The 27,860-nt window shown below is 39.8% G+C and overlaps 1 protein-coding gene across 2 annotated transcripts in view; it reads left to right on the top strand.

The window, feature by feature from the left end:
* The window catches only part of MEIS1 (Meis homeobox 1), a 140,084-nt gene that overhangs the window by 96,021 nt on the left and 16,203 nt on the right, over positions 1-27,860 (top strand). For both annotated transcript variants that reach the window (XM_069955539.1, XM_069955541.1), the window contains exon 9: positions 13,959-14,035. In XM_069955539.1, coding sequence (XP_069811640.1) covers positions 13,959-14,035 — 77 coding nt within the window. The remainder of the gene's footprint in view (positions 1-13,958; positions 14,036-27,860) is intronic.

Below are 27,860 nucleotides of genomic sequence, written 5' to 3'. Positions count from 1 at the left end.
ATTATTATTATTATTATTATTATTATTATTATTATTATTATTAGTAGTAGTAGTAGTAGTAGTATTTTATTTACTATAATTAACAATAATGTTGTTATTATTAATAATAATAATTATTATTATTAATATTATTATTGTGTTATTATCTCTATTAATTTCTCTGTCTTTTGCTATAAATATATATCTGTTAGCTCATCAATAGAATTCCTCCATTATGTCGGTGTGCACAATTTATAAGTCACACTGCAATTATTTTGAAGACCTGTCTTCTCCAGACCTATTCGCCCACCTGTCACTTGGCCTGTAAAGTAAACTATTACTAATATCCTGTGTTAATGTACATACATATCATGCTTTCTATAGCCGGAGCATGGGCTCACAAATGATGGAGGCCTTGGTAAATACAATGCTTCACTGAGTGATTTCACAGCTAAGAGCGGCCTCGTTTACATTCAAGTATTTATAAAGCTACGGAGCTCAGCTACTATAAATTCAGGCTATGTTCTAAGACTACGCTATGCCCGGCTTTTGTAATGTAAATCACTAGCACAAAGTGCATCTTTGATAATGTTCACTCAGGGACAAAAAAGCATTCACTGAAACAGCAAGCCTAATTCAGAAAATTGAAATAAAATAACATATAGGGCTTGCGGTTTATTTTTAGGCAGAAAATATGGTCAAGGTCTAAGGCTGATGGATGTGCCAGAAATATTGATTATATTAATAAGTGATTGTTGCGCTTGTAAATATATTCATGTTGTCGCTGTCACACAAATAATGTGATAATATTAGAAAATTGTGAGTGAAGTGCAATGAAGTGAACTGTACTGGCCCATGTAGGGGAGAATGCATCATGGTTCCATCTTCTGCATCCATATAAAATTGCCTTTAGTGGAGAGAGCTATACAATTAGCCTCTTATTCCCTATATATATATAAAAGCTACTGTATGTGCAATGTAAAGCTCCTCGGCAGTAATGCAAAAACTGGCAGTAATATCCTAAATGCCCCCATATACAGAAGTAAAAAGTCACCCAAACCTGCTATTTTTGGTGGGAACAACCAATACATAAAGAGGCCTCCCAAATATCCCAACTTCCCCATAGATGATGTCGGATAGGTCATGTTGGGTAATGACAAGTCACCACCATAGTTTTCTGGAAGCGTCTTTCTTTCCCTCTCCCCATTCTAAATATAAGAATGCTTAAAGGAGAAGTCTGGCCATTTATAAAACACAGCAGCGGACAGGAACAGGGAGAAATTGATTACAAGTAGGAAATTACCTCTCCCTGTGCCCACGGTAAGCGGCGGGACTCACCCCAGGATCCCCCACCGGAAGGCATTTTCCTCCAAGTTGTGATGACTTCGCGACTCGGGGAGGAAAAGGTCGGGTGATGGACTGGCCGATCAGCCAATTAGTGACTGGAACAGCGCCCCGCCCTAGTCACTGACTGGCTGAGCTGCTAGTCCATCACCTGGGTCATGATCCCGGAGCCTGATGGGGGTCCTAATGCTGGTCCCGTCCCTCACCGCAGACACGGGAAGTTCATACTTCTAATCAATTTCCCCCTTGCCCTGCCAGCTGCTGGGTTTTATAAATCGCCAGACTTCTCCTTTCATGTGTATGGAGTAAAGCTGTTCGATGAACAAATGCTTAACCAATAGCTAGTAAAGGTATATAAACTCTTTAAACAGGTTATCCAGGAATAGAAATAAAAAAACATCTATGAACAGCGCCACTTGTGCCATCACTTGTACCCGCTTGCTCAGCGGGCGACTGCCCCCTATACACCCACGTATAATACAACCTCTTATAATCACATTCCAGCTCTTTAATCAAATTAATATATATATATATATATATATATATATATATATATATATATGCCACCAGAATTTACATTCTTTTACAAAATTATGTTGTTGTTGTTTTTTTTAAATTTGTGCTGTGAAAGTTTTCCAACTAAATACTGTGAATATTTTCCAAGCGTTAACAAAAAATTACACTTTGAAAGTTCTCGTAGAGCAGACGCATTACATCAAGTATGTCAGACCTGTTATCTAGCAATGCCTCGCTCACTCCCCACAACTTTCCTTCCTTCCCAGCAGCTCCACACCCATTCAAGACATAACAATCTCCATTTATTCTTTAGTTCCAACAACTGACAAAGAGTGAACTCGAATGGACACGTCTCCGAAAAGAACAGGTGTTAGCTGTTTAGACCATAGAAATATCAGGATTATCTATAACATCATAATATTTGGTGGTAGCTCAGAAATAATGACGCAGGGGAGTGAAATGTTTCTAAGGACTTTGCAATTTCCTAAGGACTTTGTGATTTCCTAATCACAGGGGCATTTACTTAATTGTTACTTCAAATAGAAAAAGACCAGAAATAACATTGGAAATCTCCTACATGAATGGAGTCTGATTCATAGAATCATAGTGGAGATGGAATGCAATTTAATAAAAAGCAATAGTGAGCAATAAAATTATATGCATTGCAAAAAATAATTGTAAACACCCATTGGGTACATGGTGAAAACATCTAAAAAGATTTATTTGAGCTGGAGAGCAGGTGGCTGAACCTACCTACATGCACCTACCTCCCCTGCTCCAGCGCTGGGGTCCGCTGTCATTCCCTCTGGTTCCTAGTCCCTCGGCTGCTTCCTGGTTTGAGCTGGGACTGGGTCATGATGTGTCAGCCCCACTCAGGCAGCCAGCAGTCGAGGTGGGACCCACTACAACCACTGACTGGCTGAGTGGGGCTGACTCATCACAACCCAGGTCCCCGTTCAGATCAGGAACCGGACAGGGGAACGGGAAAAGGAGGGGCCAACAGTGGATCTCAGTGATGGAGCAGGGAAGGTAGGTGCATATAGATAGGTTCAGCCACCTTGGGCGCCGGACATCACCTTTAATACCCGTTTTTTCCCTTCCCATATTGTCTCAGGATGTGCTTATATATTCTATTTAAAAAAAAATTAATGGCTTGGGGTCTAACTCTGAGCCCCACTGAGCAGGAGAGATGTACAGGACTATATTTCACTTTCTGGCTGGCAATGATCTTCATCCAGGTGGCTCCATTATAACTTTATAAGGTCAGTGGATGGAAGTGATTGATGATGGAGTGCAGTGCATTAATTCTTCCACTTATTCTCCTTATTAATGGGAAACTAAGAAGTGAGACCTTGACCGATAAAAACATTTAACCATGTTTCTGTGAAATAAGAAAAGTTTTTTTTTTTTTTAGGACAGGTGCCCTTTAGGCCTGGAAGGTCCTTTTTCTGCATATGATGCGCCATACGGCAGGTGCAGGTCACTAAGAAGCATGGGCCGGCAAATGGGGATGGGGCTTTATTTAGGATCAGCGTGCTCGGTTGCCAGTCTATATAAATTTCCCCCTTTGTCTACACCCTTCTTCCCTCCACCTTCACCTCACCTTGCCCTATCTCTCACTCCAGTCATCGCTACGTGGAATAGAAAGTGAGAGGTAGTAGGAGTATATGGCTTCTTTCCCAGGGCTCCACCTAGTTGACCAAGTACTTGAACTAGGAAGTGCTGCATCTAAGAACAGTTCCACAGTTGCAGGATAAATGTATTTTCCTGGGTTCAATTTCTTCTTTATCTTCAGACTGAAAGCTCCTTTTAAAACATATGCCCCATGCTCCTCGGTGGAAGAGTGACATCATTTATCTTGTTCACACATGAAATGCCATGTGTGCAAAGAGCACATAGCTCATGAAATATTAAGGGCTTCTTCCATCGCAGTCTATATCCAGAGTGAGGTAGACGTTCTTAACCACTTTATTTCGAGCCGGCTTGGCATAATCTTAACATTTCCCCAAATACATTGCTTTTCCTTTGTATCTTTGCCCAGTTTAAAGTAGAGACAATTTAATGTCAGATGAATTACTAAGGATGAGGTCCGAGACGAGACTTGTTTGGACTTGGTTTATCTCCACAGCGAGCTCTGTGTAAGATTATTTTCAAATTTCCTTCGTGCATTACGAAACACTGTCACGGGGGCACGTCCATGAGGGAGAGAATGTTTTTGATACGCGGTTACCAGAAAAGATAAGATAAGTCCAGTATCACTGTCCTGGCATCCGCATAGGCTGCCAGTGGTGGAAACTCTGATGAAAGGAGAACATTTGGACAAGGCGGTTCATTAAGATAGAAAAGTTGGACATTTTCCATCTGCCTGTGCTGTGGCCTTGTTTTATTTCCTATTGTCATTACTTCTACTACCCTCTGTGCTTACTAGAGGAAGTTCTATATAACTCTGAATTTTTATTTATTTTTTTCAAGTCAACAAATTCATTGAATATTTAATAGAGGAGAATAAAAAGTTTTTGTGAATTTTATGACTTTTACAAAAACAAACTTGGTATTATCTTTGACTTTCATTATCCTAATCACCAGCCCTTCCTGTACTAAGGCTTACGAACCACCGAGAGGAGCTATCCTTGAGAACATGCTCATTACCTTGCAGCCTTTTGATAGAGGTTATGAAGCAGTCACCTTTCCGAAGATTAAGAGGCTCCATTAGAAACATCTGAGCAACCAACATAGTGAAGCTTAACGCTACTGGATTCACAATGTTGCTTCTGCTTACATAGCAACAGATGTGGTTAGCAGATAGTCAAACATTAACTTTCTATTGTGATGCTTTGTAGCGAGTGGGATGTATTGTTAAAGCTTACATAGCATTGCCTTTTTATAAACAAACTAGTTTTTGGGTGTAGGTTGAGATTGGTTTGCCCACTGTCGTAAAACTATCATGGCTCGAGAAAACTAATCTAAACTAGGTCATACAGAGTTCCTAATTTGCTCATGCTCTTGATGCCTAAAGATACCCCCGCCTCTTATGCTGGGGGTTATATAGGTTTTGTGGTCATGCCTGAAAAATATGAACTGATGTTTGGGTAACATGTGGCGTTGTGCACAATTCAAGAACCTAGAAAATGTTTATATTCCTGGGTGTCAAGGGTCACCTGCCCACAGGCTCCGCCACCCTAATTATGTTTATAGGCTAAAATAAATAAGAATCGAAAAAAAAAGTGAAAGTAAATATTTAGGGTGAATAAGATATCGCTTTGTGCATTCATTATTTTTAAAGGAGACGTTGTTGCAGTGAAGAAAAGCCGACAACATTCCTACAGTTCTTTATTAAATTTTGACTCTTTAGGGCAGGTTTTTAAATTAATTTTTGGAAGGTTTTTCCTGGGTGTTTTCTTTTAAAATGGTGCTAAAATAAGTTGTAGTTTGTATCAGGTTATTATCTGCATAAAAAACTACAGATGCCCCCTTAGGCTGCATTGAGACGTTCCCTGTTCAGCCGTGCAGCGCTGTAACTACAGCGCAGCGCATATCTGTACAGTTCCCCCACCCCCAGCATCTTATCACAGATGCTTCCTGGGCGGGGGGAGAAGTCTGTTACAGGCATTCCACGTCCATGTTCCGTGTGGAGCACGAAATGTGTGAATTTAGCCTTAGACTTTCCTCTGGTACATTACTGATACAGTCAGGGGTGGCATCCAGCTGCTTCTTTCCAGGAACCAGGAAAAAGCAATTCCATGTTCAGAACAGGATGCCGCCTACATTTTGGAGTGTTTTTAGCATTGTCTGATATCACCCTTCCCAGATAGTATGCACCTCACCTATATCCTAACATTATTAAAGGGGTACGCCAATGAAAATCTTTTTCTTTCAAATCAGCTGGTTTCAGAAAGTTATATAGATTTGTAATTTTCTTCTATTTAAAAATCTCCAGTTTTCCTATACTTTTTAGCTGCTGTATGTCCTGCAGGAAGTAGTGTATTCTTTCCAGTCTGACACAGCATTCTCTGCTGCCACCTCTGTCCATGTCAGGGGGATATGGGGGATTTGCTACTGTTCTCGATAGTTCCTAAAATGGACAGAGGTGGCAGCAGAGAGCACTGTGTTAGACTGGAAATAATACACCACTTCCTGGAGGATATACATCAGCTGATAAGTATTAGAAGATCTAGATTACAAATCTATATAACCTTCTGAAACCAGTTGATTTGAAAGAAAAATATTTGCGCCTGAGTACCCCTTTAAGCTTGACCAATATTTATATAATTCCATCCACTAAAATCCTCTTATAGTAGATTTTTTTTGGTTAACCAGCAAAATCGCTGGTCCAGTAACAAGATCTTGGAGAAGTCACTGCTGTTCTGGCACTAAAATTAGATTGTAAGGTTTAAGGGCAGGTGTCCGCTGAGCCTGAAAAAATGTATGTTTTCGTGCTGCGTACCTTCTGTTTAACTATTTTAACTATGGAGAAAGGCTTAGAGTTTCCAGCGTTAAATCAATGTATTGTTGCAAACCTGGCAAAATATTTATAGAAGTGTTAAGAACTCTTTAAATATTTAGCTAAACAACATAGTAAAGAAAAAAGAAAAAAAAATTGAAGGTAAATTGTCCTGATGGTTGGACTACAGACAAAGATCTAAAGAGTTAAACTGGAGCTATGTGCCGCATTGATTCGGGGAGAGAGAGGGTCAGCTTTCTCATACATAATCTCTGTTTTATGGCTTTCACTGATTCTTTAGGTGTTAGCCCAGATGAAATAAAGAGCACTCCAGGAGAACCATTACAACTATTGCTCTCCCGTAGACACGATCACAATCATTAATTTCTTTTGTGAGAACTAAAGGTAATTTTGTTTGCTGTACTAATGCATTGTAGTTCTCCCTCGGTCCCAGAATATCCTTTCTCATATTCCCATCTTGATCAATTGTTTGCAAATAATTAAGCTTTTAAGAGATAATGGTACAAGGCTAATGGAGACAACCGGGCAAAAAGTCTCAACTCTCTCTTCGAGAAGGATAGACAGCTTTCTTCAGACGCTTTAAATTGGTTTTATCAATAGGATCCTTTCTTTTGTTGTGTGATACATGGGAGGTGTAGAGTGCCGCCATGTTTGGATCCCTCACAAGTAAAATATGGCTACAGTTATAGTATGCTCAATGCAACTTGGTTTTTGTCATTTTTTAAAGGGTACCTCTCAGTTTAATCATCTTTCTGTGTAAGGTTGTCGATGTAGAGGTTACTAAGAGTTGTGAATGTTTAGGAGCCAAATCCTAAAAGTTCTGAACGTCTCAGACCAATGCTATGAGTTCCAGGACCAAGACCCTCACTTATCACTTATCGCATTATTGTGACTTTCCAATATTATTTTCTCGAGTTTTAAATATTGAAGATGTTAAAATATAAAAGGGATTGGACCCATAAAATTATGGCGATCATCTAAAGATCCTCATACACTTTTATCAAAAGTTGGCTATAACTGCCCGCTTTTGAAAGACTGGCCGGCTGTCTAAAGTGAGTGGGGTCCTGCCACCTCTCCCCTGACAGATAATGTTGGATTTAAACTGCCAGACCCTTGTGTTCTCAGAGAGATAACCAGCCACCAGAGCTGTCTGAGCTTAAGGTGCCTCTACACCTTCAATAACTTTGGCCAACAGTTGTATCTCTTGGCTTCCTATACACATTCGGGATGCAGAACGTTCATGTGGTATATATGAAGAGGAGTAAGCTGCATCCAGACAGCTCTGGCACTAGCTTATCCCTATGAGAACAATAGGATTGAGCAGTGAAAATCCATAACAACCAACCCTTCTCTGATAGTCGTGAGGCCCCCATATACCTCATACTGTCGGCCAAATTTGCCACCAGTGGTTGGTTCGAAAGACTTTAGAATAAAATTTAAGGGGCCCTACCTTTACTTTTCCTCTCTCCATTAAGAACACATGAACAATTAGGGGAGATCAGAAGTAGTTGGCTGAGTCTTTCAAAAGCTATTATAGTGTGTAACCACCTTGATTTGACCACATGAGTAATATATAACCAATGAGTAGTTGGTTACATTGGATAGCATTTAGCTGGTCCTGAAGGTCAAGTCTAAGTAAAACTTCATGGTTGGATGCGGAGAACTGTGTGAAAAAGTTATTTGTCCCGTTGACCATTTTGCCACTCGGACTTTGTAACTTGCTCGAATGGATGTTTTCAGAAAAAGCTTCGCGCATGCAACCTCTCTGATACAATGACACCAATACAGGCCAAAAATTTAACCCTACGAGCATAAAAATTGTCTCTGGCCTGTAACTTACCTGAATTGCACTTTGTAAAGTTTTCTATTTAAGTGAAAGTAACCCTCATACATACATGGGATTCTTTCCTTTTAGCTGCAATTAGGTACATGATTAATTGCTAGTTTTGTCATCTAATGGTAATCTTGATGTACAATCTTTTTTGTCAATTTTTTTGCTGACCGCAGCTGTAATTGGCTTCAGAATGTGAACTTGAAATTTCTTTTTGGCAGAGTAGCCTGTGGCGTGGTGGTACCTTGCCTAGTCATGCCTGTTCGCTCTGTTTGTAGATAACATCTTAATCCTCCTCCCTTCTCTTCAGACCACCTCTACCATCCCAAAAATAAAGTAACATACAACCCCCCATCACTATTTTTTTTTTTTTAAAGAAGGATAGAAAGTATTTAAGTATTTTTAAGCGTATTGAGTTTCAGTTAAAAGGTCTGTATCATTATGGACCGTTGGCTGAGGAGGATTAGCTGCATGAAGTCATGGCTTTCATGTGATTATGGCAATTATAGATTTTCATGAAATTGAAAGTTTCTGCTACAGTAAGCCAATAAATATGCAGAGAAAAGATCAGATGACTTCAACACACGATAATGAAGTTTGAGGAAAACGACTTCACGTAATAGATTTTTTTTTATTATTATTTATTCAGTTGAAAGGTGTTTATGTTGTTTTATTTTATTTTATATGGTGGCTAAATGGGTTTGATGCTTAATTTGCCTGGTCTTGTCTGTTGCAAAGAATGCAGAACAATTTAATATAGCATAACAGACATTAAATCCTCATTTTCAATGGCTCGAGGCAAGCTAGCAATTATTGCTTTCTTTATGACATTCTACACAGTTTGCTCCAATTACTTAAAATTAGACCACATGAGTTTTCTTCATGGGATAAGTCTACATGCAAAGTCAAGAGCATGGTTATTAAATCATGCTTTTTCTTTTTTATCCTCCTATATATAGTACATTTCCACGTACGGCGCTCATAATCTTTGAAAGAATTATGGGTTACAGAATGTTTCTCTACAAAAACTCCCTGGCGTGTTGGGGGCGGGGTAAAATGCAGTGTTCTTATTCTCCAAAACTTGAGCTCATCTAACCATGCAGTAAGGGCCCTATTACATAGAGCGATAATCGTCTGATCATCCGATTCAGCCAATTATCGCCCTATGTAAAAGAGGCAACGATTAGTCGATGACAACGATCATTGACTGATCGCTGTTTTAAGTTTGGACCTAAAATCGGCGGGCACCGGCCACGCATCGCTACATGTAAAAGTGATGCGTGGCCGACAATTCTCCAAACACATGACGCCTTACCTCTCCCCGCTCCTAGTCTTCCCACCTGTGCTTCGCAGCTTCCTGGTCCTGGTGGCTGACAGGCCGCTTAGACGCTACTGACACAGGGATCGGAAAGCTGCGGAGCACAGGAGAGAAATCCGGGAGTGGGGAGGGGTAAAGTGTCAGGTGTTTGGGCAAGGGCTGCATGGACATTGCCAATGATGACCATGCAGCCCTATACTGTTCGATTAGTGGGTCGTCTAATAGATTCAGCGGGTCATCTAGCAGATCGGCGCTCATTTATTAAAATGATTGGGCAGTAGTCGGCCCGTGTAATAGTACCCTAACACTTCCAATATGGCCAAATATAATAAGGTCGGACCCATCAGCTATTGGCGTAGTTCTTGTAGTTATCTTTCATAAATATGACTAGTAGTGACTCGATCATGGCTTCATCCAACCGTTCCAGTTTTAGGGGCCATTATGGGCCTCTTATCTAGCATTAGTGATGTCATAGCACCTATAACTGACATGATGATGTCACTTCATTATCAGTAAAGCATCAAATTCTTTATTTGGAAGTGATGCACAACATTGATATCTTTAATACGGCTTCCATAGATGGGGCCTACATACCAGAAAGAAAGATCATACATCTGCTATAGAGAGAGGTCCAGTCTTGTTTGATTCCATTCCTCTTGTTAATGGTAAGAAACAGTGCAGGACTTCTCTCTCCAGGGAACTGTATTATCAGCAAATAAAGGGATAGGAGTATTGATCCAAGGATCATGGAAAGTGAAGGGAAATAAACTCAGCTTTACAGCCTTGTGGGATGGGGTAATCAAGTGTAGGAAGCCTATTTTAGTCTTTGATATTGGGCCCCCTTTCTTCTATGTGCATTATAGGAGGGACGCCTTGACTGCTCAATCTACTGATATGCAGAATTTTCATTACATTTTATTTAATCATTTGAGTTTAAACGCTAATAATCTTATGATGTTTCCCTTGCGTGCAGAATTTGATTATCAGTGGCTGAAGAAGTTGGATGCAGTCCTAAGGCTGCTTGGAAAACTTGGATAAAGCCATAGGCCATAGGCTGTATCCATGTTTTCCAGCACTCTCTAGGACTGCATCCAACTTTTTCAGCCACCGGTAATCAAATGCCAAATGTTAAGGTTCGAAAGGACCCAAGCATGCTTGAATTACGCTTATCTCTACTCCTTCTGTTTAAAGAAGTTGTCTGGCCCCTTAAATTGAAATAAACTCAGAATGTTGTAAAAAATGAATGAAGTAGTACTCACCTCAGTGCTCCCCCACTGCCTTTACTTCCTGGTTCCTCTGAACACAGACTGCTGCAAATGACCAATCCCCCTGCAGTTCCCATTTCAAAGCTCTCCACTTCTCTTACTGGTCTAAACTTACTAGTAAAAGTAATTATAGCAGTCACATGTCCATGTCAAGAGGAATGGGGAAGTAGAGACTGGTGGAGGACCGACCCAGGAAGTCTTGGAATGGGAATAGTAGGGGATTAGTAGGGTAAAATTTTGGTCTGTTTTTAAAACATTTTAAGACACGGCTTTCAACTTTTGTTAAGTAAAATAAGTATAAAATTTGAGCCGTTATAATTAAATTAATATTAAGATTCTTTTGTATTATCTATACATATAAAGTAAAAAAAAAAAAAAAAAAAGTTTACTGAAAATTGTATATTTAGACCTTTTATTATATAAAAAAAAAACAAAAGTCAATAATCCAATACGAGGGTAAATGAGAAGGTATGTTTATATATAGATTGTCAACTTCCCATAGTAAAAATAAGCAAATCCGCCTGGAATTACCGACGCTGACATATTCTTTACACCTCTTAAAGGCCACAATGAGCAATCAATCAGAAGAATGGAGGAATGCTTTTAAAAACAACAGGACTGTATAGAGTGATACGTGGATCAGAGTGTAGCAGGCAGGCATGCAAGAAATGTTAGGGCATGTCTAATCCGTCTTAGCAAATAATGCTAATGGAATTAAAAGCTAGCCTAACCAGCGTGTTTTAATAGAGAAATGGCCTTCTCACAGGTGCCTGCTCTCAGCACTACTGCAAATTTACAAATAAATCTATGCAATGGGAATGGCGGATGTGTTATTGCTGGCAGAAGGATGTGCACTGTAACGTCCTTACGTCATAGTAAACAAATATTGACAAAGTGGCCTGTACCTTTTTATTAAAAAAGGGAAGGTACATAGTGTGTAGGTTCCGTGTAATAACTTAAGGTGGTTCAGCCATGCACAACCCAAAATGGTAGTTCGAATGTATTTTTTGCTATACAGTTTATATATTTCGGATATAGGTTGTTTTTATGATTTTGGTAGATGTCATGTATCAAAGACTAAGACTATTTAGAATTAGCTTTTCATCTTCTAAACTGCACTGGAGACCCAGGTACCCTGTTTTTTTCTTTTAGTCTGGCCCATAAGTTATTTTAATTATAAGCCAGAATTATTACAAGGATACAATATTAGGCTATGTTCACACTATGGAGGAACAAAGGCTGTGTCACTCGGCTGGTACTGCAGTATCGGCTGGATGAACATCATTTTATTTTAATTGGAGTGAGGGCACATTCGGGCGTGCCCGCAAGCCAATTTACCATTGACCACAGTGTAAAGTACAGCTGGGAGTCGTACTTTACACTGCGAGCACAGACTATTTTATATGGCCGCTGTTCACCGAACTGCGGCCGTTGAAAATAGACATGTCAATTATTTTCTGTAGCAATGGCCATAGTGCATACAGTGTATCTACACTGTGGCAGTTGTCCCATTCACTGCCATTCACTTAAGCACTCTTCATAAACAACAGTCATTGTTTTACGAAAAAATGCAGTGTGTGAACTTGGCCTAAGACTATGTTCACACACACTGTACTATATTTGAAAAGAACGGTTGTTGTTTTCCATTAAAATAACAGCTGTTCTTTCCATACTGCAATGAAAAGCATTGAAGTCAATGGAACGACGACTATTGTTTCCACACAATGCCTTGAACGACAGCCATACTTTTCAAAAATAGTACGTTGTGTGAACATAGGCTAAAGCAATTACAAAACGCTATTATCGAAGAAGAGAAATAACAGCATGTAAAGCCCATGCAAGAAGCCTGGAAACAGCTCTAAGATAAGTGGGAACACCCCTGAGGTGCTCACATTTGGACATGGTTTTCATAACCCCACCTCATTTGCATATAAAAACTTGGGGGAGAATTATCAAATCCGGAGTTCTCGTATGCCGGCCTTAAATTAGGCCCGTCACTTTTTCCTGGCCAGATTCACTAATAGGCGCAAGCTTCTTAGTAAATCTGGCTGGCCATGCACCCAAACCTGTATCTGACGCAACAAATCTGCACCTGCCTCCAGCAGGTGTAGATTTGGATCATGATTTACACCTGCGATCATCAGGCGAGCGGTGGATATGCCAGGGAGAAGGGTTGAATCTGTGCCTTCTCCCTGGTGTACGCCTTGGGCAGAACCTACATACATGTCCCCCTTTATGTCGGTAAAGCCTTATAAACTTTAGATAGTTGGGTTCTACTACTTACATGTAATTTGAGAAACATATTCCTAATACACCATAGAAATGGAATACCTGTCTTTTAAGGTGTAACATGGTTGGTCCATCACCATGGTTGATGATTGAGATCAAAATCAATAGCATCAGTCTAGTACCAGTCCTGAAACGGTATTAACACCGGGTAACAGCATTACTGTGAAACCCAGTCCCCAAGTCTAGAAACACTGGTGATTGGTATAAATTCTCTGTATGACCCAGGACTGAAAGAATTCTCATCTCTTACACTACTGAATACGTTCCTCAAACTAGTTAATTAACATCTTTTAATAAGTCATTGAGAATGATGTAATTTTCCTTAGTTAAGTACATTTGGGTTCTCATAGGAAATCTTATACCTCTATTATCCATAACATTAATTTAAAAAAAAAAAAAAAACAACCTTTGAATCCGAGCATTTGGCCTCTCTCTCATGATTAGGCCAAGACAGTTATGTTAATGTCAGGCAAAATATGCGTTGAGTGACCTTAAGTTGGCGAACGTTCAAGATCCCAGCATTTCCTTGATGAGCCACATAATGTAGAGGACTTCGAACTCGGTGCCAAAACAGCCTTCTTTTTTTCTTTTAATATTCTCACCCATTATTTTAAAATCTTTTAAATTAAATTTGAAACTAGTGCGGGCAACGGCTTATCTGATTGTTTGCCGGTATGATACCCGCTTGATTCTTGCTCCTACTGTGTGCCAACTGAGGATAAAATGAATATGAGTGAATAGCCCCGGTCCTTAATAGCTATTTCTTCACTCGGCTAATTCTCATAATTGGTATGTCTGTGCTGCCTAATAATTAGATGATGTAGAATACAACTAATAAAAGAACGACACACCTCACCATTTGGCGCTTTTAATTATTGACTGCACGCTGGCATTTGTATTGGTAACAAAAGGAGATCTCATTGCAATAAAGAGTAACTCTCTGTTATCTTGCAGCACCCCTACCCTTCAGAAGAACAGAAAAAACAGTTGGCACAAGACACAGGTCTCACCATACTTCAAGTGAACAATTGGTAAGTAATTTGACTTAGTGTTTATACACAATCAGCGCTCCAGCCTCTGGCAACCTGCAGCTAATCACTTGTATTACTATGGCACGCCCTGTAATTGCCTACTTTCCCTAGTAGTTTACTGATGCAAAAGTAATACGGCCTAAAGAATGTTTCCAGTAATATGAATGTTAATACTTGCGTACCAATATGATTGCATTCTACTACTGCTTGGAATATACAGAGACTGAGCGATGGCTGTAAGCCTGGCTGGGAGGATTCTACAGGCTTTATGGAGAAAGGATTGTAGAAAACCTATGGCTTTTCGTTGGATAAATGTTTTTATTTTTAAGTTTTTGTGTTGGTAAAGGTGTGGTAAAAGTCAGTAGATTGTGTTCTTATGGTGTATAAACTAAGGGGACCTTTACAAGAAGAATCAGCTGTCCCATATGAGTGTCAATTCACTATGTACAAGATGAATCTCATTCTGGTGGACATTATTGGACTTGCTGAACTGTTCGGGTTTGGCAACGTTTTCCCAACTGTAACGCTCTGCATTTGACTTCCAGCATCTGGAGAAGTTGGGTGCCACCCTACGGAGTCCTGGAAAACATGGATACAGCCATTGGTTGGTTTCCTGGATTCCCTAGGACGGCATCCTACTCCTCCAGACACCAGGAGTTAAAGGGGTTATCCAGCGCTACAAAATTTGGCTACTTTTCCCCCTCTCTTGTCTCCAATTCAGGTGTGGTTTCCAATTAAGCCCCATTTACTTCAATGGAACTGAGTTCCAAACCCCACCCAATCTGGAGACAAGAGAGAGGGGAAAGTGGCCATGTTTTTGTAGTGCTGGATAACCCCTTTAAATGCCAAGTGTTTGGATTTGGAGAACGTTGCCGAAGCCGAACAGTTTGACAAGTCTGGGCCATCTGCAAATAAAGCACTTACTGCCTCTTGTGTCAACCCCAGTTCTCCTAGTCTGCAGGCTCTTGCGAGCAGGTCCCTCACTCCTTTTGTATTTTTTACTTTAATTATTTAATCCTGTAATGTGTAAACGTAAAACAAAAAAACAAAAACAAAAGAAAAACACTGCAGAATCTGTTGCCATTATATAAATAAATATTATTATTATAAGTCCACTCAACATTAATTACCATTTGTCTGAATGACTATGTGTAATATTTGAGTTCTCCAATGGCAGCTGCTATACAGGAAATGTATGGTTCTCCACCTGAGAATGACTTTATTTCTTCTCTATTGGAAACATCTTAGACCTCATACAGATATGGCCCATTGGTATGGCAAAAAAAACAAACTAAAACCTTTAAAGGGGTTATCCAATGCTACAAAAACATGGCCACTTTCTTCCAGAGACAGCACCGCTCTTGACTCCAGTTTGGTTGAAGGCTTTGTAACTCAGTTCCTTTGAAATAAATGGAGCTCAAACCACACCTGACCTGGATACAAGAGTGGTGCTATCTCTGGAAGAAAGTGGCCATGTTTTTGTAGCGCTGGATAACCCCTTTAACTTTGCCCTGGGTGCTACCACACCCTTCCCCTCCAGGACAGGTGGACAGTATGTGTGTTCACGCTCCTCTTCCAATATTGGTGTGAGCCTTTGGTTGTTTGCCCCTTGGTCATTTATTGGTGCTGTAATGGCCGTATTAAAGGGTGTGTCTATGTAAATTTATTCCTCCACTAATACCTTCCTAGGTCTATTGTGTAGATTTACTCCTCCACTAATGCCTTCCTTGGTCTATTGTAGATAATGGGGTCTGAAACCAGAGCTTGACTTGGTTTGGTCTTTCATACCACATATATTTGCATTTGTCAAGCTCTTATAATACATATGCCTTAGCCAGACCCTGCCTGAAAAGTAACAAGATAACTAAAAACAAAAACACCCTCTAGGATATACACTTGATCCTTATCGTGTCATGTGGATGTTTTTAGCGTGTCATATAGATATTAGCGGGACTGCTAATACACCGTGATGTTTGCTTAAGATCAATACTTGTCAGGGCACGGAGAGCTGCATGTACTACCACTGGCAGCAGATTCATTTGATGTTTTGATCTCCGTAGAACATATATACAGTATATAAAAAAAAAAAAAAAAAAAAAAAATCCAACGTTCACACTTCATTACATGAGATGTCAGTTGTATCAATAGATTTCTATGTAATCTACAATGTAACACCTTTATGATAACAAGCGGCTTCTTCTGTTATATTAGCTATTATAGGATTAATATCCAAAATGCATTATCTGTTAGTGACAGGCAAACTGGCAGGCTTAGACTATAAAGGTTATCAATTCCTGTGACCTGAATTGCCTTGGGAGATCAATTTTCTGCTGCCCTATTAAACGGAGGGCTACGGCTGCAGGATGTTCTGGAAATGCAAATGTTAGAATTGACACTCGGTAATTTTCTGTAACGTCATTGTCGGTTTCATGGTTAAAGGAAGAGCTTCCTTCATATCAGCCCTGATAAAATAATAATAAAAAAAGAACTTAAATGAATAATTAAATATTCTGGAAGATCATTTCAATATTTTATACAACAATTTTCCTTCAAAGATACAATGTATCCTTCGCAGTTAATTGTTTTATGGCCGGTGCTGTAGATTTCAATGTTTAGAATTAATTATTCACTTGTTTGAGAAGTATCGGGGGGAGGGGGGTATCCACCATAGAGGCAGGTTACACGACTGAAGGGGGCAACAAAGTGGCTCTCATTCAGGGTGCGTGCACACTATGGAATTCCGCAGAATGTCACTTCTTTCGGTGAAATGCGGAATCCGCCCGTGCATAGAATAGTGTCTATGGCACGGGCAGAGATGTGCGCCGCCGAATGCGGGTACGAGCGATGGAATCCGCCACGAGTTATACGCAGGAATTCCATAGTGTGCATGCACCCACAAATGTAACCTGCAGATAGCCCCCTATAGCGCCGGCGACGCTGAGGAGGAAGATATGTGTGTTACCTTCATCCTCGGTGCTATTCCTGTGCTGTTAGTTGGAGTATTTTTGCTCTGGTGCACTGTTAGTAGCACTGTCTCATCATTCAGCCCACCCCCTCTATTTATTATCATTAGAAGGGGCAAGCCAGATGACGCGGCAGTGCAAAAGAGCGTTGATTACTTCAACTAACAGCACCGGAATGGTGCTGAGGAGGAAGGTAAGACACATACTTCCTCTTCAGTGTCTCTGGTGCAATAGGGGGCTATCATCAGGTTTGATTTGTCTAACCTGCTGATAGTTCCCCTTTAAGAGTCAGTATGTTAGAGGAGACGTACAGACTTAAGTTGGCTTACACCTTCAATAACTGACGGACGCCAGTTATCTCTCGCGTCTGGCCACCCATATACATAAACATTTGGCAAGGCTGGGCATTTTGTATTTTCTTTGGGGAGGGGTAAACCACAGTCAGAGAGCTCTGGGGTAAGGCAGTAATTTTCCATTATGCCTGACACCTTTCTCCTCCAACATCATCTATCGGTGGTCAGTCAGGAGGGCCCTGTACACCTTATACTGACAGCTGAACCCTCCACGAGGGGCTATAAGGTGTATGGGGACCTTAAGGTTCATACTTTAACTATGGGGAGGATTAAGCCCATGCCAGACAGCTCTGGCGCCAGCTTGTCCCTACAAGAACAAAAGGGTCACTTGAAATTAATCAAGCCTGACCATATCTGCCGGTACATATTGTTGGCTGAACCCTCTGCCACAAAAGAATTGGGTTGACTTTAGTATAACGTGTATGGGGACATTTAGGGGTGAATTAACTTGAGGGGCTGAGTAAATTTGCACCAATCAGCCACACGTCCCCTATTACATGATGAATTTTTTAGCAGTGCAAAATGACCCAATCAGCCAATGAATGAGCATTTGCTCACTAGTCCTATTACATAGGGTGATATCAGCTGATTCCACCAATAATCATGTAATAAGGCCATAAGGGAAGGGTCTGGATTTTCAGACCATGGACGTGGGATACCTAAAAGACCTCCCTCTTCAGTCTACGCCCCTGAATAGTATATAACATATATAGGAAACAGGTTGATAACGTTATCAGGGGCTCATTATTTTTTTGTGCAAAATTATTATATCCTGTAAGTTGAATTTTAGCTCAAATAATCACATAATATAGAAGTGCATAGTCAGCAATGATATATCCTATCACCACTCTAACAAGGGAAATGTCATCCTGTTCCATAGACAGAATAGATTGTGCTGAAAATACGGGACTATTCTTCTGCAAGATTTTAATGGCATTGGAAGGGAAGATGGCGTCTCTGCGGGATTGACACCCTTTATTAGCTTTTATGCTCATCTCTAGAGTTACACAAAACTCTCCTAAACCTTTACCTCTATGTTACATGAATTTTGCAAGGTGGCTTATTCTACAATGTATGAGTTTGAGATGAAATGAAAAATAATAAGAAAGACCTCATGTCCTAGAGGGATGTTCCTCATGCCTGGAAATATACAGTATGTACATATGGTCAATCATTTAAAATCATTGTCTTATCTTTACGACCCATTTCCATATGCCCCATTAGGGAATTTGAATGTTATTGAGCTATTGGTGCCCTTTAGTTGACCAGAGTAAAGAGCAGCTACAGATCAATGGCTCTCATTTTGCTTAATTTTGTTTGACCAGGTAGTCCATAGTTGACAATTAATTTGAATGGCTACATGTAATATTAAAGTCCCTCTATAGCTGCCTGTTTGCAGAGTGACCACACTTAATACCCTTGTTCCCCTGTAGTGGCCACCGTAGAAGAAAAGTATGGTTGTTTATCTGCAAAATTAATTGCCATGTGTAATACCTCAGTTCCCCTGTAGTGGCCACTGTAGAAGAAAAATATGGCTGTTTATGTGCAAAATTAATTGCCACATGTAATACCTCAATTCCCCCATAGTGGCCACTGTAGAAGAAAAATATGGCTGTTTGTGTGCAAAATAGAGATGAGCGAACCTGGAGCATGCTCGAGTCGATCCGAACCCGAAGTTTCGGCTTTTGATTAGCGGTGGCTGCTGAACTTGGATAAAGCCCTAAGGCTATGTGGAAAACATGGATATAGTCATTGGCTGTATCCATGTTTTCCAGACAACCTTAGAGCTTTATCCAAGTTCAGCAGCCTCAGCTAATCAAATACCGAACGTTCGGGTTCGGATGGACTCGAACCCGATTAGCTCATCTCTAGTGCAAAATTAATTGCCACATGTAATATCTCAGTTCCCCTGTAGTGGCCACTGTAGAAGAACAATATGGTTGTTTATGTGCAAAATTAAAGGGGTTATCCAGCATTAGAAAAACATGGCTGCTTTCTTCCAAAGACAGCTACACTCTGGTCTCCAATTCAGGTGGTGTTTGTAAGTTAGCTCCATTCACTTCAATGCAACTGAGTTGCAAAACCTACACCCAAACTGGAGACAGGAGTGGCGCTCTCTCTAGAAGAAAGTGGCCATGTTTTTGTAACACTAGATAACCCCTTTATTTGCCACATGTAATACCCTAGTTCCCCTGTAGTGGCCACTGCAGGGGAAGTCTATAGCTGCCCCCCCCCCCTTCAAATGCAAATCCCTGGAGTCCTAGGATTCTCCTAGCCTGACAAAACCTTTTAAACCTTTAGCTAGTATGAAGAAGTCAGCTTTAGTAAGTTGTTTTCCATAACTGGAAGGTCTTCAGGCTGATTTTCTAAATAAATCTCTAGACTGTATTTGATGAATTAAGATTATAATAGATCTTACCGTATAAACCTTACACAATGTTATTTGCTCCAGGGAACAGCAAACAAATGATTTTTGATTTAGTGAGCCTTTGTTCATCTCTGCGAGCGAGAACTTTCCAAAATTTTTGCTTTTCAGTCAAAAGACTGAGCCTAACTTGTTAACACACATGTACATTTTTGTATTATTAATGACACGCTACTGTAAATCACTGTTGCAGAGATTAAATAAAATGCTGAAGGGCAGCCTGGGTGCAGATCAGTCATAAATTATTGGCAGCAACACAGCGTGTGGGAATACATGAAATGTGTATAAAAACATAAACTCACGTCTAGTGAGATGGTATTTAACAATGACTTTGGACTATGGAGTTTCTCCATATGATGATTATGGCAAGTGTTCTGCTGGGGAAACCCCTTCATTCATCTGCATGTGTTCTCAGCCTTTGGATAGATACAGCATATCACCTATTAGGCTTCAATCCCCCCCCCCATTTTTTATTTTTTTTTTGTATTATGTACCATTTAAATTAAAAATAGTAAACTAATATTATGTGTACTGAAGGAAAAGCTTAAAAAAAAAAACATAGTTAAAGGACTATCCCATAAAATACATTATCATATTGGCAGGGTAAGGGCCCTATTACACGGGACGATTATCGTGTGGAAAATGATGATTGATGATTATCGTTCTGTGTAATATGGTAAACGATTTCAGGTTAATGCTAAACAATTTAGTTTGCGATCGTTTATCGCTAATAGTTAAAAATCGCTATGCCTAATAGGACCCTAAGGGCCCGATTCAACGTGGCGATTATCGTTCGGATAATCGTTAAATCGTTCGGAACGAAGCAATAATCGTTCGGTTGAATAGCAGTTAAGGATTAAACGACGAGCGAGAAAACGTTGATCACTTAATAAGACCTGGACCTATTTTTATCGTTGCTCGTTCGCAAATCGTTCGCATTAGCGACGAACGCAAAAGCGATGACAAGACGACCGCAAAAACGATCCTAAGTAACGCTCATCGTTCCGTGTAAATGGATGAACGATTTCAGGTCGTTCGCAATAGCGGTCGTTTGAGATCATTTATCGTTAACGATTATGCGAACGATAATCATCCCGTGGAATAGGGCCCTAAGGGTTCCCACCACTGATACCTCTCTTAGAAGAATTATGGTCTTGAGTTTCATATTTCACCCTTCTCTCTGACCTCATCAGGGGTGACTAAGGATCTCTAACTTCCGAACAAATATAATGTTGGAAAGACATTGGCAGAGAATTCTACATCATGTATCAAAAGGGCACAAAATACCGCTAATAACCCAGCCCAACCAGTCTTTAAAACTAAATTTTATTATCTCATTAAAATATAATTAAATGGGACAAGAAAAAAGTGAATTAAAAACAGGCAAACCCAGAGCCAGCCACTGTCTCAAAACGATAAAGTCACTGTTTTCCCTTAACATATCCATGTGATGTTCACACTTCTTTATAGGGATCATGGGAGTCCATATTTCCCAAATCCATGGCAATTAGGTTACCTTGAATTGGAGTTACCCCGACAGGTTTCACTGCTTTTACTGTGTCTTCAGGGGAATGGGACACATTGAACACTTTTTTTTACCTGTTCATTTATATTTTAATCAGATAATGATGAAATATGGTTTTATAGATTGGATCCTTAGTGCGGCTTTATGCTCTTTTGGTACAGACTTATATTGAACACCAGGCATTAATGGTGTACTATGTTTAGAGTGGGGGAGTATTTAGTAGACCACATCTGTCACAAATACACTGTACACAGCAATGTTACACAGAGTGCATGCAAATCCATAGACCATAGCTCGTGTTGTGCCACCATATGGTCTATATTGACAATATTTCTGTAATACAGCATCTGACCTCCATATAAGAGTGGAGGTATATAGAGGTACAATATTGCCCCATGCAAGTCTTTGGGTGTCATATTAGAGTTTTTTTTTGCAACCTGGGGGTTTATACACAATGAATAATAAATAATTCATATGCCTAAAAAAAAAAGATGCATAGTAGCCAATAATTGCCTAATATCTAAACAGCTAAAGTAAATGTGATAGAGAAAAACCTGTAATACAATAGTAAACCTTCATTTACTTTAGCTTCCTTGTGCTAGGAGTCAATTGGAGGCCCTCAATAGTTAAAATATATTTTAATTATTTATATCCCAGTTAAGTTCCTCTAAGAAATGAAATTACACAGCATGTAATTTACATGCAAGAAAAGTGCCAGGCTCAGCCATGAACTTCCTATGGGAATCTGTTGGCCTCACTGTAAGTTTCGGTGGATTGTTCCCTTGACTGACTGGAAGGAACCTTTTTTATTTTTAATTTTTTTTTTTTTACGTCTTTCCGATAGTCTGTAAATTATTCTTAACCAACCATTATTCGTGATGAACTGTGTAACTGTTTTAATTATAGTATTACATGGAGCGCTCTTTTTTAGGTACCCAAATTATATCAATCAGCGCTGATCACCATATAAAATGCTATACCGTTCCACATAGGAAAAAAGTATTAATTGTAATCAGTCAAAAATGTTTAGCTTGCATATTGCCCCAGACAGTCTTGGAGAGTTGCCAATCAGGCGATGTATTATCAGGGAAGCTGAACAAATAACTTACAGGCGTAGGAGTTGTTCCATCTAGTCACAAAATATTGTCAAGAAGAATTCCCCTTCTAATTCTTTACCTTTCTCTTTCTTTATATATATATGTTACATTGACATATAATACAAGGACAGAATATTACATTGAATATATATAACAGTTTTTTTTATCACTATTGGCTATAGACCCTTATGTAAGGCTTTGTTCACACAATGTACTATTTTAGAACATCCATTGGTTTCCATTAGGGATGGTCCGAACCGAGTTCGGTTCGGGTTCGTACGAACCCGAACTCTCAGTAATGATTCCCGCTGTCTGCCCGCTCTGTGCAGCGGACGGATCCAACGGGAGGACCGCCTGGAAAACTGGGATACAACCATAGCCATAGGCTGTATCCCAGTTTTCCAGGCGGTCCTCCCGCTGTATCCACCCGCTCCACGGAGCGGGCAGACAGCGGGAATCTGATGTCGAGCGTTCAGGTTCATACGAACCCGATCTTCGGAGGGTTTGGCCCATCCCTAGTTTCCATTAAAACAACGGCTGTTGTTTTCATACTGCAATGATTGAATGCATTGAAGTCAATGGAACTATTGAATGTATTGACCAACGGCCGTTGTTTTGAATGCCAAAGCAACTTCCATTGTTCCATTGACCTCAATGCATATCATTGCAGTATGAAAAGAACGGCCGTTGTTTTAACGGAAAATAGTACATTGTTGAGTGGATATGGATAGAAAAAAAAAACATTTTGACTTGCAGTATTCATAACTGCCCCTTCTAGAGCACTTTAATATAGTGCTGACATATTCCACATTGTTGTACAGTGCTTGTTATAACTAACATCAGTCCCCATCTAAATCTTAGCAACATTTTTTAATATTTTTTTTTAAATTAATTTCTTTATTTTTAATTTAATATATGAAATAATTTAAATATAAATTTAAAGGGGTACTCCATCCAGGACCCCTTTTTTCAGCAATGTCTGGGTAGGGGGTGGGTGAAGAAAATAATAGCTAGTAACCTCCCCGGCTCGACACAATATAATGCAGGTGGCAGCGCTTGAGTTAGGGAGGTACTGTAAGTGGATATTATTGTTTTCGCTCACCCTTTCCCCAATTATTGCAGAAAAAGGGGTCTGGCCAGGATAACTCTTTAAAGAGGTAAGCCAACACTACAAAAAATGGCCAATTTTTTTCCAGAGACAGACAACACAACTCTTGTCTTCAGTTCATTCACTTCAATGGACTGGGGTCCAAACCTACATCCAAACTGGAGACAAGAGCGGTGGTGTCTCTGAAAGAAAGTGGCCATGTTTGTGTAGCGCTGGAGAACCCCTTTAACCGTCTGGAATATTCTTCAAAGAGTAATTTTTTTTTTGTTAGCCGTAAAAATAAGCTTGGCGCCTTGTTGATCAACTGAACTCTGATGTAGAACCAGGCAAAAAGGGTTTAGTTCTGCTACACTGCCTCTACAGGTTAATTGAAAATTACATGCTGACTATTAAATTTATTGGGTACAGACCTATATGGTCCTAAAAAGAGAGGGAATAAAAAAAAGTTTTATTAAAAACTCTCTCAGCTGTAAGCGGTTAAATCTAGAGTTAGAGCTTGCAACTAGAATGGTATTGTTTTCATTAGGAGTTAGAATTCTCTCTTTGGATACATTTTTCTGTAACAGGCAATTTCCTCACTCCTTCTCCTCTGCCCACACACACATTTCCCGCTTGACTATATTTTTAGTTCACAAGTTTTAATACTCGATGGGTCATATAATTAATCGTACAAGCACAAATGGATTGCATAAACTGAGCCGGAAACACGCAGAATACATGAATCGAGATACGGCCCTCACATCACACACTGACCTTATGTTATCCTTTGAGTTTAGATGTCTCATATTTTCCAAACTCTCTAAGCTTGATCCCCAATGAAGATTTATCATTCCTTATCTATCATCAGTTGTGGTACTTAAATAAATGGGATTTTTTTTCCCTTCAATTTTTAATGGTGCGTTCACACCTACAGGATCTGCAGCTGATTTTCTGCAGCAGATTTCATTTAAATAACTGGACACAGCATCAAATCTGCTGCAGATCCTGTAGGTGTGAATGCACCCTATAGAGGTATAACATGCTGATAATATGAGCTTTGTCTATTTTTGAAATTTGTTATTTTAGGTTATTTTAGTTTTTTTTTTTCTTGTACTCAACAGTTACAATTTCCACTTAAAATATAATTTAAAATGGAATCTACCTACAGTACATCACCATATATATTTATCATTGAGAATGTTCTGAACTACATTGGAAGCCTTCATGCAGCCTTTTCCCCTTTTGAATAGACTTCAGTGCTGGGCAATGGGTTACAATTAGAGACGAACGAAGTTGCGAAACGTTCAAGTTTTGCCAAACCCCGCTGTTTTGCATTTGACTCTCATGGCTGGAGAAGTTTTATGAAGCCCTAGGACTGTCAACCATACACTTTATCCATGTTTTCCAGGACTCCCTAGGGCTGCATCAAATTTCTCTAGCCACCGGGAGTCAAATGGTGATCATTCAGGTTGGCTCCTCACTAGTCCATTGATTAGCAACCCCAATCGGTACCCCATTACAGGACATACAAGGGTCTCATTAAATCTGGTACCCTGTCGACGATTGGTTGCCACCTAGTTACTGAGAAAACTATCTAGTCTCAAATATTAATTCCTTATAGATTTCCACTTTGAAGGTCACAGGTTTATTCTAAAGTTTTTCTTAGAGCTGCTCCTTATTTCTAGTAAGTGACTATTCCGCAAAATGGCGGCCTCCATTGTATTTCACACTTCTATCTCAGATTCCAAATTTGGCTGTTTCTCTTCCTTCTACTACATGACTTCAAAACAATAATAATAATAAAAAAAAAACTAATAACTAGCAATACGACTTTAGCAGAAATGCATTTTCAAAACCTTTTCAGCTAAAATCTTGGAACCTCGGAAGAACTCCACAAGTCAGGATTCAGTCTGTTCTTGTTAGATCTCCCCTTGAGTGTGTTTACATAAAGTTTGACTTTCTGGTATTTCATTGCTTGCACAGACCTGATCCACACCTATTTTGAGTCAACAGTGGCCAAGAATGGTGCGGAGCAATTAAGCACAGCAAACGTAGCACCAGCAAAACTGAGAAGTGTGCCCTTAGAGACCTCTTCTCCCTTACATCATACAGCCGCCCCCGGGCCATGCCTCCATAAAACAAACTGCGTTTTTTAAGACGTTAAAAAGCCAGTCTGAAATATTGAAAATGGGGCAAATGTTGCCTCCTTGTTGGATAAAACAATTTTCTCTTCTTAAAAAATGAAGGAGAGCCAGAGGCATGAGGGAAGGAAATGCATTTGAAGGCATAGATTTGGTAGAGCGCTGTGTGTATGTGTGTGTGTAAATGATGCATGGCTTTCTGTATCAGCATTAAAGGCTTTAGAGATTCTTTTCACTGGAAAGGAGGCGGCAGCACACTTAAAATAAAATCTGGGTCATTTAACAGTTCCACTAATATTTTATAAGGCTTGTGTATTTGTTGATGCCAACCTGATAGACCGCTCGCCCGACTCTGCCTTTCATACTCATCCACTTCCGCTTAATAACCACCGTGATCCATAGGAAACATAAACAGGTTCGGGAAATGTGGCTCGCACAAGTTTAGTCTCTTTCTATGTATAGTTTATACGATGAGGAAATGGATCCTATGTTTCTCGGGCCCTTTTGTATGCAAAGCAATCTACCTAGTAAATTGTGACTTCCACTAACCTAAAGCGATCTATATGTAGAAGTCGGTGATTGTGTTTGATGTTTTATAAGGTTACATTTCTCATGTTCTACTAGCACGTGTCTGGGGGAAAAGCTTGTATTATAAGAGACTGCGTAACAATAACAACTCCAGAATGTTAGAGGGATTGTGTCAGAATCACAGCCTATTTATATAGGATGGAGTTATCAGAGTAGATGTTGAATTTATACGTCAAGCTGTCAATGTGTTTGAACCTGAGGAAGAAGGCTGTCTGCCTTCGAAACATGTTGTTTACTCGTTACTGTGATTTATGAGTTTATGAGTTCTTAATAAAGTAGTGGGATATAATTTGGTAAGAAGTTGTAAAATTCCGAATCAAGTTCTCGGCTGCCACCGAGAATATTGAACCGAGGGTATTGGCAACAACACTCTCGTACTGGCCAAGTCTCCTCCAAAAGGAGGATTTTGGGGGTGATTGTCCTAAGAGCTGGCTACAGATTCCTTTTAGAGGAGGTTTGAGTTTGGCCAGTATCATCATACTAGCCAAACAAAAACTCCCCCCCCCCCCCCATCTTGAAGAGCAGTATTTAGGTCTGTTTAGAACTGAGCTCTAACCATGTGTTCTATCGTAAAATAGTCGGTGGTGTCAGAACTAGCCCAGAAATTATAGCATTTCCTTTGGTCTGCATCTCTGTGACCTTTGAATAGTTTACATACTATCGGTCCATACCTGACCCCTTGGTAATGTATACCTCTCTGTGTAACTTTACTGACCTGTAATTGTTAGTTTTTATGTTTAGTTTATTTGTATTTTGACGACCAGTTCATGCTTATGTGTTTTGAAATGTTATCTACCTATTCCAGGTATTTGAGTGGTGAACATTGGATGTTTTACAGCTTTATTTTGTGTAACTCTTAAGTTAACTAATAAAAAATCTGAGGCAAAGTATGAATTGTGAGCTTTAGGGGCAGACACTACATACTATCAATGTAGACACTAAGGGGCACTTATCCAACAAAGGTATTCTCTGCTGTCTGCGTCAGCTTCTAGTTGGCTCACATTGTATATTTTACTTATCATGTTGACATTCCTACTCAGTGTATACTTGCAGATGAATACACAAAATATAAGGGTAAAGCGAATGTAGCACTTCACATTATATATATATATATATATATATATATATATATATATATATATGTATATATGTTGTACATATGACCTGATCAGCACCAGTGTTTAGATCCATCCATTTATCAAACCACTGCCAGGTTGCCACCATCTGCGCCAGTTTCTTTATATGCAAATAGGGACTCTCGCCACACTGGAGGCAAGCCCAGCGGCCCGATATCTTCTCCCTTGCGTGATGCGCCCAGACTTGTTGCAGGAAGTGGTACATTTGCTTTAAATTGACCATACATTTTTTATATCTGTTGGCTGAAAACTACTTTTGCCAACATCTGTCCAACGTTGCCTTGGCCAGGAATGTATGTCATCCAAATGGGTAGTAAGCCTGTTTAGCCACCTCTGAGGTTAATTTGGGGATCCCCTATACCCCTCGCATGGTTAGCTAGTCCCAGTAAAATTGGCATGCGCATCCAACATTAGGTGTATGGCCATCTTCATTGAGGAAGGAGAAAGAAAAGAGCAGTGAAGTATCTGTATATGCATGTCTAATAACCCTATTACATGGCCTGAAAGACT

Source organism: Dendropsophus ebraccatus, chromosome 15, assembly GCF_027789765.1.
Source record: "Dendropsophus ebraccatus isolate aDenEbr1 chromosome 15, aDenEbr1.pat, whole genome shotgun sequence".
Taxonomy (NCBI): domain Eukaryota; kingdom Metazoa; phylum Chordata; class Amphibia; order Anura; family Hylidae; genus Dendropsophus; species Dendropsophus ebraccatus.
The sequence above is the reverse complement of the archived record's forward strand: the minus strand, read 5'-3'. Positions and strand labels throughout refer to the sequence as shown.